General features: G+C 30.6%; 1 protein-coding gene across 1 annotated transcript in view; it reads left to right on the top strand.

Moving 5' to 3' along the window:
• The window catches only part of LOC126910452 (AT-rich interactive domain-containing protein 3A-like), a 37,674-nt gene that overhangs the window by 6,426 nt on the left and 10,231 nt on the right, over positions 1-21,017 (top strand). The window contains exons 2-4 of the mRNA XM_050693036.1: positions 5,810-6,094; positions 6,187-6,525; positions 13,499-13,571. Coding sequence (XP_050548993.1) covers positions 5,810-6,094; positions 6,187-6,525; positions 13,499-13,571 — 697 coding nt within the window. The remainder of the gene's footprint in view (positions 1-5,809; positions 6,095-6,186; positions 6,526-13,498; positions 13,572-21,017) is intronic.

Consider the following 21,017-nt stretch of genomic DNA (forward strand, 5'->3'; position numbering starts at 1 on the left):
GTCGATCGGATTCGCAGTTTATACGATGTTTGTATAAGATGCGTAGGTAGATAATACTATCTTGTTCCCCTTGGTGCAATCGTTATTATTATCGATAGCTTTTAATCATTATTATTGTATAATTACGGTTTAACCCCGTCTAGGCCTAGACGGTTAACACAATGCCGCCAATTGTCTCTATAATAAAAACCGAATCGTAGGCAGAAACAAAATGCACCGCGTAGGCTTATTTATTATGGAAACCGTATTTATTAATTATTCCATTTATGCACCGGCTTTAATCCGTTTAATCAATATCACAAATGTGTGTGTATTGCGTTTATTGTCTGTACGAAGTCGAATAAAAGAAATTAATTGTTTTCATAATAATCCAGACAAGTAATTTTGTTATTTACTTTGAAACTCCTTAGATTATCAAAAAAATTCATTATCTTGACATTGTATTGCATAATTGACGTTCGATAAATTTCTTAGGACTACGACAACTCGATGCAATACTTAATTACACTTCTATCCAATGTGAGTTTAATTCAAGTCATTTAAAACACATTGAAAACTTAATAAAAACAATTTCTTTTAAAAAGTTGTATGTTACAATAACTTTGATGGCTAAATAAACTGCAAAAAACAAATACACTTTGTACGAACTAAAGATTTTTTTTATCTAGTGACATGTTTTCAAGGATCCTTTAGTCGTAATTTTGGCACGGAGGTACCAAAAGACTTGTTTAAACTGTTAGCGTTATCATTAGATTGGATTTAACCAACTCAAACCCAATCTATTAGTACAATTTTTGATGTACGTCTCAAGACGCGTATCTGCACACTACAGGAAACCTTTAAAAGTCAAATACATCAACCGTATAGATGTTGTGATGCATATAGCTTTAATAATTTAGATATAATATACATGGGCACTCTAATTAGTGCTTAATAAATTGTTTTAATACACTTTTTATCGCTTTAAACATTATAAAATTTAAGACCTATCATCGTCCAAAACGATTTAAATCTTAATGATACTAACCACGCTGTTTTGTTTAATATATATATATATAAGCAAATCCTTTTTTTTTATTATGTGAGACCATTTTTTTTAGTAGCACATAAAGAAAAATTAGTGAAAAATATTTAAAAAATGATGAAGATTATTTTAAATTCGTACGTTAAAATTTGCTATAGAAGTTTTTTATACTACTAAAACTGATTATTTGTGAAAATGGTCTGTATTTTTATTCTTTGATATTCAATGTTTTCAAAGTTTTACATATTTTATTTTTATTCTAAAAAAACGAAATTAACCGTCTTTTAGTACCATCGGATTTCTTTGAATGGAATGCACTAGCTTTGCGTGTGTGGTCATCATAATCGATATAAATAATTAACATGATTACGCAGTACAGATGTATTTTACTATTGACTTCAGAATAGAGAAAGAAATGAGATTCAAATAAAAAAAATTGTAAGAAATAGACGTATCTAGTTTTAAATGATGAATTTAAATAAAAAGTGTCACGAGGTTTCTTGTATTTTATGTTTAAGAGCCTACAACAAAAGATAAATTTTGTAGGTTTTTAGTATTAGAACAATTTTTCATCACAGAGAAAATAATTAATTTCACATAGATTCAAGCAGTATGAAGCTATCTTTATTATTTAACTTATAGAAACTTATAGCAAAGTCAATTATTATAAAGGATTAAACATGTCACCACGTTTACATAATGTGTTTAATCCATTAGAATAGTTTATATGTCTATATAAAACTTTCGAGTTCGATACTGTCATATTTATACATAATGTCTTATAGGCGTGGTATGTATAAGTAATGATATTATTAAACAGAAGCTTTACAAGAGTTTATTCTTGAAGGAATCCGTATGTATGTGAATCGAATGCATAGGACGGCGTCTTGGATAAAACGTCAGAGTTGTTTTACAACATAAGAAGCCCAAGTTGTATTATAACTCAATCTATATGTATTATATTATTACATCACCCCTCATTTAGTTATTGTTAATATTATAATTATATTATATCCACTGGCTTGTACTAGTTTAGATTTTACGAATTCTCCAAAAAAATGAGAATTCAAAACAATCGTGATACAATTTAATGCACATGCAATAGCTGATCAATCTTTGTTGGTGTCGTGGACCTCTTATTTTGTCTGTTAATACTCTTGTAATTTTGATTTTAGGGAGCAACTCCTGGTTTTCACTGATCTATAGATCATTCTGTCCAACGTGATCGCTCTAGGCCACCTGATCGCGTGCAACAGACACCACGCACACCCGTCGATTCTGTATTATTTTATTCATATTTGAAAATAATTCGTTTTTTATTATACGCATCATTAATATGGTTTCCACATATAAATAACGCACGCTATGTCATTATAAATACTATATCTGGTTTAAATAATAAGTAATATACGGTTTCTATAAGCGTTTCCATCGAAGATTTTCTAGTTGAAATCGATGGACCGATTAAATAAGTATTTTTTTATTTTTCATGAACTTTTTTCTCGTATTTCTTAATATTTGAACATTTTTCACTAGGATGAATTATTAATATATGGTTTACATGTTTTTTCAGAATTTAGNAATGGACCGATTAAATAAGTATTTTTTTTATTTTTCATGAACTGTTTTCTCGTATTTCTTAATATTTGAACATTTTTCACTAGGATGAATTATTAATATATGGTTTACATGTTTTTTCAGAATTTAGAAAACTCTATTGCATTATTGTTCAATTTTCTTAAAAAAATATATTTATTTATCTGCTTTATTATAGAGATCTTGTTTATTGATTTACATTGGTCAGGTGATATACTAGATTTCAAGTAAAAAATTTTAATAAACGTTTATAACCGTTTCGAATTTGGTTTTCGTTATTTTTTCTATCTCATCTGCATCACAGTTGTCCGCGAAAGCTGCCGCTTGTTAAATAAATTCTTACTGTATCATTAATTATTATAAAGTGAGGGGTGAGTGTGGTGCAGAGGCGGATGAGCTGACACTTTTCCTGAGCATGAGGTAATAGTTGTGAACCCGCCCCTGCACCATCCCCTTCACTGTCACTCTCGTTCGTATATATATATATAAATGTAAACACGAGAGCACAAGATTAGTGACGACCCAATGATGAATGTTTGTTTTTACCCTCCGCCATACCCTCAAACACTTCCACCGACAACTGTCTCGGACGCGTACACAATTTCCCTTTTGGCATTCCAATATTGTTAGTGAATGTATGTTCGTAAATTTGAAGTTATCGGTTCATCAATTTCGAGTCCGGAAAGCTATTTACTAATATCGCGGGATAGGTATTGAAAAGAGCATAATGATAAACAACGAGCAACAGTGTAATACATTTAGATATGCATTCGAAAATGTTTTGCTTGTTTTATTAATGGACCGTTTTGAGCAACTAGAGCTTTGACATTTCAAACAAAACAACCAAATGAATCTAGACAAGGTTTTTCTTTAGATTATTTTACTATGAATTATTTTGTATTATTAGAATTGAGAGAAATTCGTTTGTACATTGAATTAGCTCAATTAATCCAACAGTTTAGCTAAATTAAAGCAACAAAAGTGTTTTCTTTGTAAATTTGATAATAAAGAAATATAATCACGAGAGTGACACACAATAGTTTTTATTTGAATAGATTCAGTACAGGTTATATTTAAATTAAGGGTTTGTACACTAAAATACTAATAATGCGTTTATCAAACATAATTACAACTGATAAATTGTATAAAAAACGACAGCCGGTATTTTAACGTATAATAAAAATACGTTATTTATATCGATATGTTGACCAGCATAGTGTGTTTTATTAGACTTGCAGCTGTTCTTTAAAACGATTTCCATAAAAATTACCATACTAATTAAGTAGATGTATTCGGTATTTTGGTCGGGGAATTACAGCTTCTGTACAATACTTAGAACAGAAGCCAAGTTGTTAGCACGCGCATTATTTACAAACTACTTTACGGTAATCTTTGCAGTTGCAGAATTTGTAATTACTCCAGTGAGTAATCAACGCAACATATTTGTCAATAACACAAATCCGTAGTGTACTTATAATTCCCTTTAATTTACGATACTCGGTGCTAAACTTGCCGAATCGTTTATAATATAAATTATAACATCTTTCTTTGTTTTGGCCATCATGTAATTGTTTATTGATAGCACTCAAGCTGGCAATTATACAGGAAACACTACATTTAATAAGTAGTCTTTGTCAACATAAAAATTCATTAGCTTGCAATTAAACACAGTATTCTCTGTAACAGTATTCCAATTGTGCGCGATGGTACGAATAAATATTAATTTGGCTCATAATTAATAATGTATGTCGTTTAAATAAATTTGTTTGTGAAAATAAGCTGCGTGCCAAATGTTTTGATGATAAGTTTATGTCTGATTTCCCACATCATTCTAACGTGTAATTCGAACAAATTATGCAATTTTCAAAGGACGATTGATTTTTTAATGATAGACATTTGTTCATAGCTAACATTTGATACTCGTTTAATGCGACTTGAGTTATGAGGGAAAACGAATGATTTTATAATTTCTTTTTGTGTTAATACTCCAATGACTGAAAATAAACAGTAAAAAATGATAAAATTGTACCAAGAAACTGAATTGCATCGATACTACTTAGCCGCTTCCCTTGAACGTCGTTTATAGGATCTAAATTTTTAAATAAGTTATTTCAGTTTAATTACCCTAAGGTAAATTCACGTGCGTTTAACAAGTGAAAACGTATGCGTGGACTGTATAAAATCGTGAGGTCTCAGTTGAAGAATATTATTATCGAGAGCGAAAATAATTACAATTTAGATGACGCGTGGCTGTCCGCCAAGTGGACTAATGTAATTTTAATGAAACACGTGTTATTTTTCTATGAGCAAGCTAACCACTACATCACATTGGTAGTGTGTATCTGTCGCCACCGCCGCTTTACATATTATTAATTCACTTAGAAATCGTCATATTATAGTCAACCAAATGTCATAAGCAATTTATTAGACCGACGTCGCGGGCCAAAAATATACAACAAAAATGAAAATTATAATTGAACATTTTTAAATGATTTATTCCGTGTGGTCTTCACAGTTTGAAAACATTTCTAACTCATCAAATGTCAAGTTATCCCGCAACACTCATAATCTATTGGTTTGAATTTAGATTTTTGTGTTTTGTAATTGATTTGTAGTATTTGATTGATTTTGTCCTGTTTCTTTTGGCTTTTTTGTAACTCATTGGATCAGTTGTGTTTGGTTTGGTAATTCAATATATTAAAAAACCAAAATAAAATTGTATTGGATTACTTTTAGCAGAATATTCTGTGGGTTTGAGGATTCTAACCTTTTAAATAATAGTCACAATTCAATAGACAGTCAAATGTATAATATGTAGTGATGGTTAGTTGTTAAATTGACTGAGGGTCATGACAATGTTTTATCGGTCTCTCATCCAATGAATTTTTCTAGTATTGACAATAAGTGGAGTTTTTATTGTTAGTCGACATTATATATTGTCAAGCCTTTAGGTGCGCAATAATATTTATTATAAATCAAAGGGTTAAATAAAAATAATTTCAAGGTTTTTTGCTAAACACAAAAAAAAATACTTTGAGTTATAGTCTTGATCATACTTTAAAAACCTTATGTCAGGGTCACACTAATGATAAGGTAGAAGTTGAAAAAATTAAGTCAATATATTTAGGATCATATGAACATTTTTGTTATATTTAAACAAATTATCAACGTACTAATTTTTAATTGCAGCTTAATAGCGACCCGTCTCCAGACATAGAAAGCCGAACAGATCCAGTAAAAATGGCAACTGAAGCCGGAAGTCCTCGAAGACTGGGACTTAATTTAAACTTGAGCGTACAACCACATGCATATCATTGGCCTCACTCGACGGTCGTTGATGCATCACCGCCAAGGTCAAATGGTGCCGCCACCGACGATGAAGATGACAGGGATCAAATGATGGATGATGATGACGATTGTAGACAAGATGAAGACTGTACGCCTGAAGAAGAACAGGACATATTAGAGATGCAGGTAAATTTTAATTGAAACAATTTATGAATTAAAGCCAATTTATCATTTGAAATAAAAAATTGATATTCTTATTTTAATCTAAATGTTTCTAGCGCGAAGAACGTGAAACACTCAATCAGTTGGCTAGACAATTGGCTTCTGGATCTAGATTGATGGCACCAATGTTACAGCATTTGGTATACCAACATCCCGGTCTATCTGTTCAACCAGTTTTGCAACACCAGCAACAGCAATTGTCTATGTCCGGTGGATCTGGATGCGCTACCGCTTTATCTCTAACTACCTCACACAGACAGTCAATGACCGCCGACTTGTCACCAAAATCAAGTCACTCAGGCGACACACAAGGACATCCAAATGATATGCATTCGCCTTCTATGAGTCGAAACAATGAAGCTCAATCATGGACGTTTGAAGAACAATTTCGCCAGGTAAATTATCTATTAGTTTAATTTGTNGACGTTTGAAGAACAATTTCGCCAGGCAAATTATCTATTAGTTTAATTTGTTATTATAATATTGTTAATATTTGTCATTCGATCAACTACTAAATTGAATAAATTATTTGTTTAAAATAACACTACGAGGGATGATGAAATGGACTAAATTTTCTGGTGTGCGATGTAATAAGTAAATTTAAGAGTAAAACATTAATAAACGAGAGAATGGAATTTATATTAAAATTATGAAAATTGATTTTATAATAGTGATTATTAAACATTTTAAAATAACTATAGTTATTTTATACATATTTAATTATTATAAGACTCGTTTAAAAAAAGTGTTATTTCGAATTTAATTCTTTATTTTATAAACGATCGCAGTTCATGAGTTTGATAGAAATAAAATGTATATATATATTTTAATTACATTTAAAATTAAAATTTATTAGAACAGTATAATATGAACACTGAGTGAAAAATAATTATTTTTTATTATCTATCCATATTTATGATAAACATTATATTTTGGTGCTGGTAAGATATTTACTTAATTTTATATTCTATTAAGTTGATTTAATTTGTGTGGTCTTATGTTGAATGAATGATAGTGACTGACGNATATTTATGATAAACATTCTATTTTGGTACTAGTAAGATATTTACTTAATTTTATATTCTATTAAGTTGATTTAATTTGTGTGGTCTTATGTTGAATGAATGATAGTGACTGACGTAAAGGAAACACGATTGCATGATAATTTTTCTAATAAGAAGAATTAGTTTTAAGAACTGTACTTTAATGACTTTCATAATGAATACCTAATTCAGTTTCCTGTTTCACTCAATTTAATGGTGTTATAATTTTTTTTTTCTATATATCCGTTGGTGTTTATTTAAAATTGACAAATTTTAATTATAAATGCGTGCGTGTAAAATATTAGCGTAAAACAAACGTGAAAAGTATTAAAGTGAATTAATTCTATTTATATAGATAATCCACGCTAAGCTCTTCCTTCTTTTGGGTTCTTTTTCAATTTGTTTACCTCAGACTGAGTTCGAGTTTATTGAATGAACGCCAAATTTAGAAGAACAATCGACGTGAACGTAAAAAAACAATAAAACTCTAATATTTCTCATAAAACACCAAAAAGGGGCAGATGACAGGTTAAATATTGTTCTCATATCGTTTTAATGTTCCTAATAGAGAAAAACGTCCGAAATAATTTTGTTTGTTTAAACATTATCTTTAAACTGTATGTGTGACATCGTCTAAAATCGAATAGAAAGGCAGATGCACATGCCTCATCATCGGTACATTGTTATTTTGTTTCCGGGTGAAAATATAATAATACCCGGAGTTTTCACTTTCGAGTTCATCGACACCCGCTTACCACCCCCGCAATTCTGTAGTGGACAAAAAAAAAAAAGACAGAAGAGACTTACTCATAATCTGTTTCTGCTTTTATTATTTTGATTTTTTCTTTCTTTGGGTCGCTCATATTTGAACAATATATCAATGGGTTACCGAACGAAAACGAAACTGGTGTGCGGACAGACACCTGTTGAATCGCCGTTCGAGTTACATAATAACAATAACCATGTGACAATAATAAAGAATAATGATAATGAGAAGAAAAGGCGAAATTAACGTACCCATTCGAATGCCGTGTTGGATGCTTAAGCAGCTGACACAAAAATGATCGTTGGGAACTCCATTCGGACGCATATCAGTTCACACGGCAGTGGAGACCAATTTCAATCGCTTGTCATGCACAAAAATCTCTCGTCTTTTCCGCATATTCTGTGTCTTACTATATTTTTTTAGTCCACACCTGGCCTCAGCCAATATGGTAACCCTTTTATTTTATCACGTGAACTATGTACGTCGTTGAATAATATAGAGTAATTATCAAGTTGGGTTTGTCTTAGGGGTAGACCATCGTCGTCGGTAATCGGTCTATGAAATCTCTATAGATATTTTTTGGTGTGTAAACACACTTTTTTTGTCACAATAGACTTTCTCATAGAAGCGACACATGGACGGTAATTTTACTTTTCATATGCTATTCTTTTACTTCTTAGTCAAGACTTAACAAAACTAACATAATCGTTTGGTCTTATTCAGTTGGTCGAGTTTCACCTTTCAGTAAATCAATCAATGAAGAATTATTATTACCTTCGACGGAGTTCTAAAATTAGATTAACGCCAAATACATAAAACGTACTATATGATGCATTATATATACAGTCTAAATACTGCAAAGCATAATAGTATTGACCATATGTGGTGTGTTTTTTTCACGAGAACTGCAGTTGTAATCGACAGCCATAATGTATAGACGAAATAAAGAAGTAATAAAGTTTTAAGTGTCGAGGCGCTTTTCACGACGGTGCAGTTTTAATCACTCAAAACACTTGGTCCGTCCTGAAATGCACACGAAGACGACACGCTATAATTCTGCTCAGACCACACACAACTTTATGATTCATTTGATCACTTCCATTGTGTGCCATTAAATTGAATCTAGTATTAGACTTTTATTAATTGTTCCTTAATCTCTATACAGTTATTCATACACTTTTGGTAGAAATCGAAGAAAATCATTTATCTTGAAATTTAAAAACTTTCATTTTGGATGATTGTAATTTATATTAAGTCTAAATTACAAAACGAAATGAAAATATGTTTTTGCGCTACAACACTTCTAATAAAACGAGATCCTTTAAAATCTTGTATGAATATACGAAGGGATGTTTGCAGTATATTCATCATGGTTGTATCGTTCACTAAATGTGTTTTTGAAAACATTCTTCATATTAAAAGTCTTAGCTACCTAGGATAATTGACAATATGGCAGTTAAATCCTTAAACTTTATCAGCCATTCCGTCTTTTATTGTCGAATAACTATAATATAATTGAAAAACTGGACAGAGATAAATAGACGTTGGAATTAAATCCTCTTTAGTGTTATTATCCGCCACAGACTTCACCGACAAAACGGTTTACTTTATACGTCTCGTAAGAACCCTACCGAAGCAATTATTTGGGTTAAAAATAATCGTTTACGACCTGATGAAACAAACATCCGAGTAGAGTATCGTTACACGTAGTGAACACGCTTAAAAATTAAAATGACCCTAAGTTAAATGCATTTATTTTTTACCACTTTTTAATATCATTGTTTTACATGGCAACGAGAATGACGAACTTATCAAACGGTAGTCGCCCATGGATTCAGTAGTCGAACATCGTTTAATGACAACGTTTCGTCTTCAATGTTTTATGTAAACGGCTGACCGTCGAATGGATTTCGTTAATACTTACCCGAATCTCGACGAAGCAAACGAGTCGCACATGTGCAACCCACCGAAAACGGGCGGTGCAGACGGACAGTGAGCAGTTTTGCCTTTGGCTGAATATTAATAAGCACACTAATTGTTTTTTGGATAAATAAAAAATTATATTTAACGGAGAACTGAATTACGCCCTTGTGCCGGTCGAGAATATATTTAAGATTCATCGACGACGGTGGCAGCGTCGGATACATTATAACCCAGCTTACATAAAAAACTATGTACGACTTGTCTAGCAACTGATCGATTATACACGCCCATAGAGCAGAGTTGAAATCTCTTGTACGCCTAATATAAAAACATTATCATATACAGCGTGTATTGATTAGACCGTGAAAATGATTACAGCGGTTTGGGAGGAAAATATAAATTCCTCGCCCTCCACACATATACACGAACACTCTATTTACGGACCATGTTAATTGCTGTTTAAATTCACCTTTGATTGATTGTCGACCATATACACTGATATTTCTAATAATAATAGTAATATTATTAGTAACGTCGTTGAAAGATCTTTTTGTTATATTTGCCTTTACCCAATTACCGTGCGGACTAAGAATAATCGGTTACGATTAACCGCGCGCTTGGGAACCGTTTATGGATATTAGTTGGAATGATGAAGGAATAAAATATGTATTCGGTTCGATTGAGACCGTCGAATAAACGACTAGCGATCGGTCATCGCTTCGTAGCAGACACCTTATGGCAAGGCCATTGATCCGAAAACGTTCACAAAATTCATTATTCTATCGAATTCGTGAATAATTTGTTTGCCGCACTTTATTGTTTTAGTAGGATCAGTTTGATTTGTTTGGATTGACCAAATTATTTAAAAGGCGACATTTGCACCACCAATGCTGTAATATTCAAGTCTAGGAAACTCATTAAATAGAAACAAACGCTATAGGATATCTTTTTACTACTAGTAAACAATATCAGTAAAATATTAACGGTGAATTCTACAAGAGAACAATGTTGTCAATAGCTATAAAGCAGATGATTTAACAACCTATCGTCTGTATAGGTAGCACGCTTACCACAAGTATATGCGCATTGTATGAAAAGTGTGAAATCGTTAACGTTTTACATTGTTACATACTTCATTTGCAAAATCTTAGTCTTCCTGAGCTATTATCGCGCTTGTTATCCGAATATCCTTCTCAAACCGTTATTACTGATTTATTCGCTATAGCCGATAGTTTACCTTATTTTTCACTTCTTGTAAGAAAGTGTTGGTGAGGTTTAGATTATTTTTCACATTCGTGAAAAAAAATATCAATATAGAAAACCGTAAAAAAAATATCAATATTTCCTATATTTTTTCATAGTCCAATCGTGGTCGGTTTTGTATGAAAACTATTTTATTATCATTCTTTTAAGCAAAATTTTTAAGTACAACATTTATAAAACAAGATAATTTTTTGTTTAAAATAATCATTATTAAAAGAAACATAGGAAGGGTAAGATAATTTTACAATATCTTTTTACTTTGGGTTCTATTGATTAGAAAGGGAAAACTGTAATGTATTTGGAGGATTTAATGTGCATAATTATCTTACCAATTCTTGAAAAATAACATTTGCTCAATTGTAATATCCGAGACGCCTAATTTATGTGTATTGTGAAAAAAAGTCGTTCTCGATTTGTAGAAAGAGTATTATTTCTTCGTTTATTAACATAATGTTAATAATTTTGTTTAAAAAATTGTTTTATTGACGAATGTTTTCCAGATGGTTTTTATATACTGGATTGAAAGTACACGGCATATGTAACTTATTATTATACTCGACGAATATTGCGTGATATTCATGTTATTATTTTTAACTCGAATCAAATAATATTATTACTATTATTCACTATTATGTGTACGTTTAATGATGATAACATTATACAAATGATTAATACCGGACTGACGGGATTCCATCAATATCTCAAGTGTATAATATCTAATATTAAAAATACTTTTGTCCGGATAGTATGCGTGCTACTGCTGATATCACGTCAACATATTATGCATCTGAAATTTATAAAGAGCTTCATCATGAATCTTACATAATTGATTGACATTTTTACTTGAAATTCAAATAACGGTTTGATATTTTGCCATCATACATTCATTTTTGTATTTAAATCTAACCTAAGGTTAGATTTAGACGGTTAAGAGAAGAATTGTAAGTTTTCTCTGAGCTATCGCGTTTATTAGTTATATACTATTGCTGGATGATAAATGATAAAAATCTGAAATCATACAAGTAGTTATAATTTTCATATTTCCATTTTTTAGAGATAAATTCAATAAAAAAAACTAGTTAAATGTTGTTTGAACCTTTCTGGCACGTATTTTAATTTGAATTAAACTGTTTGCACTAAAATGTTGAAATTGTTTTCAAGGTTTTGATGAGTGGCATTAGCAAATTTTGAAAACGGAAACTGCCAATGTATAATTGTTCTTTATACTTCGCCTAATTGTGAAACCATATTGCGTGAGGCTACTCCGTTTTCAATGACCGCTAAGTTTTTAATGGTTGTGGTTGATTCGTTCTACCCTTAGTAGTTTACAGCGTTTTAGGGAAAAGTGGATAAGAGGTCCGGTGAGTTTTATTCAACGTTGGTTTGTTTTTAATTGAGTCGTATAATTGAATATTTGCCAGTCGTTCAACCCTGATGTGTGTGAAGTAGATTTATTGCTTTATTACTATACGGTAAGCGTATGCGTGTTGTGGGGGTGTTTTCTTTGACACTGTGTTTAGGCCATGAGAACTCGAGCCAGTCGCGTTTTCACCCCTTAAGTCGTAAAAACCCGCGGAGGCCACGAATTTTTGCCCCGCGGCCTAGTAAAAGCTGTCTATTCATTGAGAATGAGGCTGAATGGATAAACTACATTAACTATAAAAGGAGAAATAGACAATTGGTGTATTATAATGTGCATTAACATTAATTTAGTTAAACATTTGTTAATTTTTTCTATTGTATAATAAATTAAAGAGTTGTTTTTCTAGCTGCTACATTAACATAATTGTCACATTTGCCAAAGAACAAATAATATGATACAATAATTAAGCAATAGCTTATTATTTATCACTGTTGTAATGACAGTAATATATTTTTACATTTTATGATGACATTCAATTAACAAGAGTAAAATTTTAGCCTAATTCTTTATTTAGTTATGCGTCAATAATCAATATTAATTGAAAATAATATACTGCTATTGTATATTTTTTGCCTAATTAATATTCAATGACCTAAATCCATCTTGATGTACATTTTTACTAGCAATGTAACGAAATGATTGCAAACTTATTAAGCTTAAAAATCCAAACAAAAACAACATATTTAGTTTGAACAAGTTTTACTTTTTTTCCTACAATTTGGTCGAGTCAATTTTTTTTAGATTCGCTTTCATATCAGAAATTTAATATTGTAATTAATTATTTTTTTATTATTTTGAAATCATTCATTCGTGATTTCTTTTTCACCTTGAATCAAAAATATGTTATTAGGTAATTGTTAAGACGGTTTTTTACGTTGTTAAATATTTTATACGGTGCTTTTTACGATTGAAAAATATATTTTAATCAACGTATTATTTATTTGTTCCAGTTATACTCGGCCGGTAATGAAGCAGATAGACGTACTTTTTTGGATTCATTGTTTAGTTTCATGCAAGAACAAGGTAAGTGAAGTAAAAATATAAATACAGCGCGAGCTCTTTCAGCACTTCTCTTTTTTGTGATTGGACATTAACACCTCTGCCATCGTGTTCTAGTCACACTTCCCGTCTATGGGTTTTAAAAAAGACTTGATAATAATGGGCATATTTTAATTTAACGATTGTCAGGTTCATAAATAATAAAAAAAATAAATTTCAAACATTTTACCATGGCCATTGGTAAACCGAAAACATTTTTAACTTTATAACTCAAGATAAAATACTAAATGATATACGGTAATTATAACAGTAAAACAAATTTGAGATTCCAATGAAGAAAAAAAAAAAATGGGTATCAATGGAACAAATTATTAGTTTGATTTATATTGAAAATTGTTGTTTCGACGTTAATTGATAGTGTTTATTTAATCAAAAATGGATTAACGGCAATGAGCAGTAAACAAGTTATTAGCAAACTCCACAATTTCTTTCTAGATTATTGTTGAAATAAAAATTACTACCTTAATAATCCACGTTTCATAGTTATTTTGAAACATATTAATTTAATTATCGTGTTCCATGTTGAGTTATGTTTTTCCGATTCGATCTATTGCGCTTAATTAGCGTATACATGTCTCGCGTTCATTAATTACTCGCCCCCGGCACGTTGTAGAGCATTAAAAATATTATCAATATTATATTATACTAAGACGAATTTAACGTCAGTCAAACTCACAAATATAATAAAACATTTAGACGCACAGGAATGCGTTGCTATTGGGTATGAAATAAAAGTAATCGACGGATTGTGGAAATATGATTAAAAGTGCGTATTATGAAAACGTCATTCATATTAATTGATGTATTAATTTTGGTAAAACGAACACAAAATGAAGAGTACGGATTTTTTTTTGTTTATGTTTTAGATAAATCGATTAAGATAGATTAATTTAAGTTTGAATCTGATGTTTTGAAATACTTTTTGAAAATTTGTTCATTTTTTTATATTTCAATTTGATGTAATGATGGAATCATTCAACTAGAGGTGATATTAGTAATGTTTGGTTTATTTAGAACTTAATATTTGACGTCACCGGCTAACGAAACGTGTCATTAGTTGGTAGAAAATTGTTCTACGGCATTCACTGTCGCAGACCACAAAAATAGTCATTCGTGTTGTGTTTCCTCTGCACACAACAGCACAGTGGCACAAAGTGAAGCTTTATAAAAATGGGTTATGTGACGCGCGGCGTCGTTAAAAAATCGTGTGGGACCAAAAGAGACGACGCTACTTAATGGGAGTGTGTGTATAAAAGAATAATAGGGTAAAGGTATATAAATTAAAATTTTATAGGCAAATAAAAACCAAACAAAACGCAATGAAATATCGATTTTTCGAAACGTGTTTTATTATTTCAATAGATGTTTTTAACGCGCATTATGAAAATGATTTACCAATTTATGGCGGCCGGACTATAAACGTTGGGTTTATATTTTATACGTGTACGTCTCGGATTTGAAAATCAAACTAGAACGTAAAACCGGCCTACAACAAGTAGTAAACGTTCCAAAAGCAATTACTACAAATTCTGGCGAATATAATATACAATCATACTAATAAAAAGTCTGTCTCCGATATCCACGTTTACCGATTATTTGGCGAGCTGCTATGTACTCCTTGAACGGGTTGCTACCGAGAAGCAATTTAATGTAACAAGTAAAATTTTCGTTTGGCATTTACCAATCTTCAGTGATACGTTGGTTAGATTGCAATGAGAAAACGGTATTAAATTGTCTTTAATGCCGTTCTTAAATTGTACGATGTTATCCAACAAAATTTGCCAGTTAACTCCTCACCAAGTCTATAGTAAGATATATATAGTTGAGAATGGAGGTAAATGACCCAATACTTTGAAACACAAATGAGTCATATTTGTGTTTAAAGTAATTACGATTCAATTTATTTAATTATGGGTTGGCAACAGTTTAACAACTCATCGATATTACATAATCAGTATTAAATTTAACTATTATAAGTAAAACCTGTAACAAATAAAATTATATTGTGAGAGATTCTGTGAAATATTATCACGATGTTCTATTCCGTTGCATATTTACTGTTTACAATAACATTATAATTTTAAATTATTTTTCTATAGGTTAATTAGGAAAACAGACTTTAAAATAACAAACATTGAGTTAAAAGTATACGTGAAATAGTCGTCAAAAGAATATAATTTAATTTAAAAATGTGTATTGGATTCGGGTCGTATTCGGTTTTCTAAGTGTGCAACTCGCCATTGTTACTCCATTTCCCCCCATAATACAAACAAATAGATACACTATTAAAAATCCATATTACTAATTATTTCTGTCTTTTGTCTTTTGGGAAAAATAAGACGAACTCGACACATACTCAATGGTATTAAAAAATATTTCTATTAATTATCCCAAACAAATGTTTATTATAATATATACGATAACCATATATCTTTGCATTTGTTTTTTACTGCATTGTTGTATTTTTGTTCAAGTACAATTCTGATCCGCTATTGTGTGTAAACGCACACATGACATGTTTTCCATGAAAGCTATCGTATATCATTATATTTTATTATAATATGTAATGTATTTATTAGATACATTATTGTGTGATGAATGCGAACAACGTTTCAGCGGATGCTAATGAAAAATAAAAGGGCACATTTACATTGGTACATATACAACAATAATAATTACAGTAGAACGCAATTAGAAAACATTTGTCATTATAATCGTCGTATTAACGAAATATTATTGTTCTATTATTTTTTTATCACACCAACTCATAAATTATTGATTAGCATTGCGATTACGCGTCGTGGGTATGTCTGATTTCGTACATATGAGCAATTAAACAACATTTTAAAGTTATTGTCCAAACATTGTGTATATATTCGTGTTCGTCATGAATTTGACACGACAAAATATTACATTTATGCGCTGCGTAATAATAACAAAAGAGGTTTAAATAACTGTTTGTTGAACTTTTTGCTCCAATAGGTTCTTTTCTGGATCACTCGTTTCCAGTGTTACTCGTTAATTTCCTATTGATCACGATGGAAAATTTAACAACCGTTATTGTTTTTGTTCAAAAGAATTTTGTAAATATTATTAAAGTAGTTCTATTTTTATATTTTCAATCGATTAACCTCGATGCACGTAGCTAAGAGGAGAATACAAGCCTGAAAACAACAGTAAATGACAAAAACAAATAATCAGCTATGTTTACATAATTGCGGACTATAGTCAAACTTCTACCAGTTATTGTTAATAATCATCGCTCGGGGAAGCTATAAATCATCATCTCGGTCTAGAATAAAATTTACAAGTGTCATCCAGTTGTCTATCGTAGGGTGTGTGCATTCATGTCTGATTCTATTTGTCAGACTATCCGTTACATATTTGTTTTGGGCTCATAATACATAATTGTAGAACTACAATCATTTGACACATATTATGTAAGGCTCATAATGATGTTATTACAATTATATATTTTTACAATCGGAGTATTTTTTTTTAATTTTATATTTAATTTATTTGTTTTAAATGTTAATCCTGTGGCTTAGCATTTATGGATACATAATTACTCTATTAAAGCCATAACACTAATTAAAAACGTAAATAATTACAAAGAATTTAGTACAAGGGAGGCAATAGAAATGTTTAAAAATAAGAACAATTTTATTGATTCGGAAATTGTTAATATTTAATTCAGTCTTAAACTGGTAAAATGTGATAATATTACTTAGTGATAACGACATACTGAGTGTATATATGGAATTTTTTTTTCGGTGGGGGTATCAGTATGTATTTAGTGTTGGTAATGGTAATATCCGTTTGAAACGTATTCGCGATTTTTGTGGCTTTTTGAGTTAAATATTTATTAGTTTTGAATTAATATTTTTAATAAAATAAAAATTTTAAATAATATCAGCTCAATATTTATTATATAATAGAAATAATAACAGAGAAGTATATAAAACGCGAGGAGTGTATTACACAGAAAAATAATTTTGCAAAAAAAAAACCGTGCCCGAATATATGAATGACACTATTATTAGCTCTAAGAATGATAATAAATAATAAATATTTTCGAAAACATTCAAGTTTTACAACCGACAAAATGGCGTCTGTTACCGCGGTAAATAGCTAATGATCAGAAATTATATAGAAAAATAACTTTTTATGTGTGGTAAACAATGACGATATTTGCATACATTATTCAGTCACGCCTATTTAATGATATTAGCAAAATGTCCTAAAGTAAACGTGGAAATATCTTCGAAGTTTAATTCTGTTCTGAGTATATGTATTATTTTGAAATAATTATTGCTAATTTCAACATATCGTCGGGGTTATTTTAAAATTGTTTTTCAATATTTGTTCCAGTGTTCAATAAAAACGATATAGAAAATTTAAAAAACGTAGAGACGTGTGGTGTGATACGCCTTTATTAGTTAATATTTAATCAATGTACAGGGTTGCATATATATATATATATAAATGATAATACTAAAATAAGGTTACACAATTTAAAAAAAATATTAATTCGGCAAAATAAATGTTTTCATCCTCCATATTTTTTTTTCAGACGGCCCTGAGTAAGCCATTTAATTGTACATATCCAAGAAAGTAATCACTTCAGTTTTTCTACTCTTGATTTACCCTCATATGTCTTAGTAAATTTATATTTCATTTCGAATAGTTAATTATTGTAATAGCAACGTTTACACATTATTAAAAAATTTGAATTTAACAAAATGCGTTTATTTTATTAAGGGAGAAGTTGTAAACTTCTCAAGTTATTAATTTACTTTTAATGAATTATTTTTCAGGTCCTTAGACTTATTATGTGTTTCTGACTCAAATCACAGCCTTATAATATATTACAATATAAAATTAGCTATAAAAGTCGTATTTCAAATGTTATATTGTTGATATTTTAAATATATTATTTAATAGCTTATTTTTAATATTAACAATAAAAATAGTGAAATCAAAATTTATGTGACGCTCAATGTAATTTTTTATTGAATATTTAAAACATTTAAAGCTTAGGCCGTCTTTGTGATTATAAGTCTTGTTTTTTTTTTATGAACTAGATGATTATAAAAACATCATCGGTCGGCGATTAAGTGGTTCGCAAGAGTATCAACTCCTTCCGGAGGTATTGTATAAATGCTTTCAGACTGCTGGTGGTCTTCTGTGAATTTCAATTATTAACTGTAATAAAAAACGTCCAATAAAACATTACAATTGCAAACGAACAAATAACCACGTCTGAAAACGTCGTTCATATCTCGATAGTAAAATAAGTGTTTGATTTTTTATTATTTGTTATCCTCTTGTTAATACTCGAAATGACAAATATTGAGTTTTAGTATTCGATGCCTAAGATACTCGATTGATTCTCATACAATGTTCAAGCAAAATATTAATCGGATATTATTGTAAAAAAAAAGCTCCAGGCGGCCGATTAACGACTTGGCGTAAGTGTTATTGTAATATAATAGAAATGGTCATTACACTGTTATTATCGAATTGTTTATCAAAATATTACCTGATTTTATATCAGTTAAAAAAAGCAATTACGTGTTTTTAATAAGTCGTTGAGGTTAAATATTTATAATATGAATGTTGATGGCCGTGAAAACAATACTTGCAGATCATTAAATTGGCAATATTTTAAGCCGTAATAGAATAAAATATCGTGCCAAATCAGTTGTACGATTCTAAATGGATTGAGAATTAAACACCGAGTAGTGTACATCGGCAGGGGCGGTCAGTTAAAAACTGGTGCGAATACAAATATCTGCCGAGGGCATTAAAGTCTACGCGAAACGTAAGTCAGATAGTAGACACTCGCAGTGGAGTGTTCACACAAGGAAACCAGACGGATTGATTTTCGAGTCGTTTCTTAGCACCGAATAGGTCACGGGTTGAATTTTACAACTACCCTAGTACACACTACCAAGTATTATTATTATTTTATTATTATTATTATAAAAATAAGGCACTGCCGCCGTATCGTATGACATCCATGTGGAAAGTAACACATGGCCAACAGATTTTTGGGACATTTTTATACGCGCTGTCCGACCGGTGCGCATTAACAGCATTAAAGTGCAAAATACAAGCCAGACAGACTGATATTCGGCACCCCTCTTTTATATTAATATGAGTGTTGTTCGCTTATAATTAACTCCTGTGTTTAGGGCGCGATATAAAATCCCGTGCAGGACATGTGTGAGTACTCGCCCCCTTTTTTTCGGGTTTACAGAGTGATCGCCGTGGTTTCCACCCCTCCGGATCTAAACGGGAAATAATCCAGACACTAAACGGTTGGTTTCGCAGAGTCATCCAATTTATATCCCGTCGGATTTTATTAACAAACTACTCTACACGTGTAGACACCGATTGAAGGCAAACTTTTTATTATTAAAAATTGGTTTTGTTTCGGACAATCTAAAAGACCAATGGCGTTAAGTGTACAGCATTGTGCATTGTACGCGGCACATGGTTTTTTATTTTATTTTTCGTATTACATCAAATTTATCACTTAATTTTTATAAAATACAATTGATGCAATTTTCGGAACCCCTCTGTATGTCACCCAATAAGGATTGCCGAATAACTTTGCTCCGCGTTTTGTGATACCATATCCTCATTAGAGACGAAAATGAGACCCGTTGTTTCCGGCAGATTTCTATAATATCCATTTTTGTGACTTTACCCAGTACATTCGGAATGTGTTAAATAATATGTGTTGGGTTGGGTGTGTCGGTTTTTAGAATTATTTTTTTTTTTTTATCGTAATAGAAATTAGATAACATGCCAATTGATTTAAAAGTATGATCATTTCACGATTATCGAATACGGGTCTGTATAAAAACGTCCAAGTAAAAAATATTCAATTTATATTTAAATTATACTTGTTTATGTTGTTTTAATAATNGAGTAAAAAATATTCAATTTATATTAAAATTATACTTGTTTATGTTGTTTTAATAATAATTGTCAATATTGAAAAACGATTGTATAAATTTTATCATAAAAAGTTAGCTAGGGCTTTCAAAAATTAATTACGTACCTTATTTTCTAAGTACTCATTGTACAATTTTTTTTTAGCTTTACTTGACGATCAGCATACTTTGATATTTTGCGAAATAGACTCAATGTTCCCAAACTCCTTTGAGCAATGCGCGAGTCTAATTTTGTGCAACGTTATGTAATTTTTTGTTTTTTTTATTCATGTTTTTGGACATACATATAGCCATTTTAAACTAATTTTTGTTCAACATTATTTGAACTTAGTAACTTCATGGTTAACATGTGTTACTCGGAACGATTGCGGTTCAACTAACTAGTCTAATTCAACATGTAACTAGTGTCAAGTAGAACTTTAACCTTTTTAGGAACAGGAAGTGT

Source organism: Daktulosphaira vitifoliae, unplaced genomic scaffold, assembly GCF_025091365.1.
Source record: "Daktulosphaira vitifoliae isolate Bord-2020 unplaced genomic scaffold, ASM2509136v1 Scaffold_1, whole genome shotgun sequence".
In the NCBI taxonomy this organism is placed as follows: Eukaryota; Metazoa; Arthropoda; class Insecta; order Hemiptera; family Phylloxeridae; genus Daktulosphaira; species Daktulosphaira vitifoliae.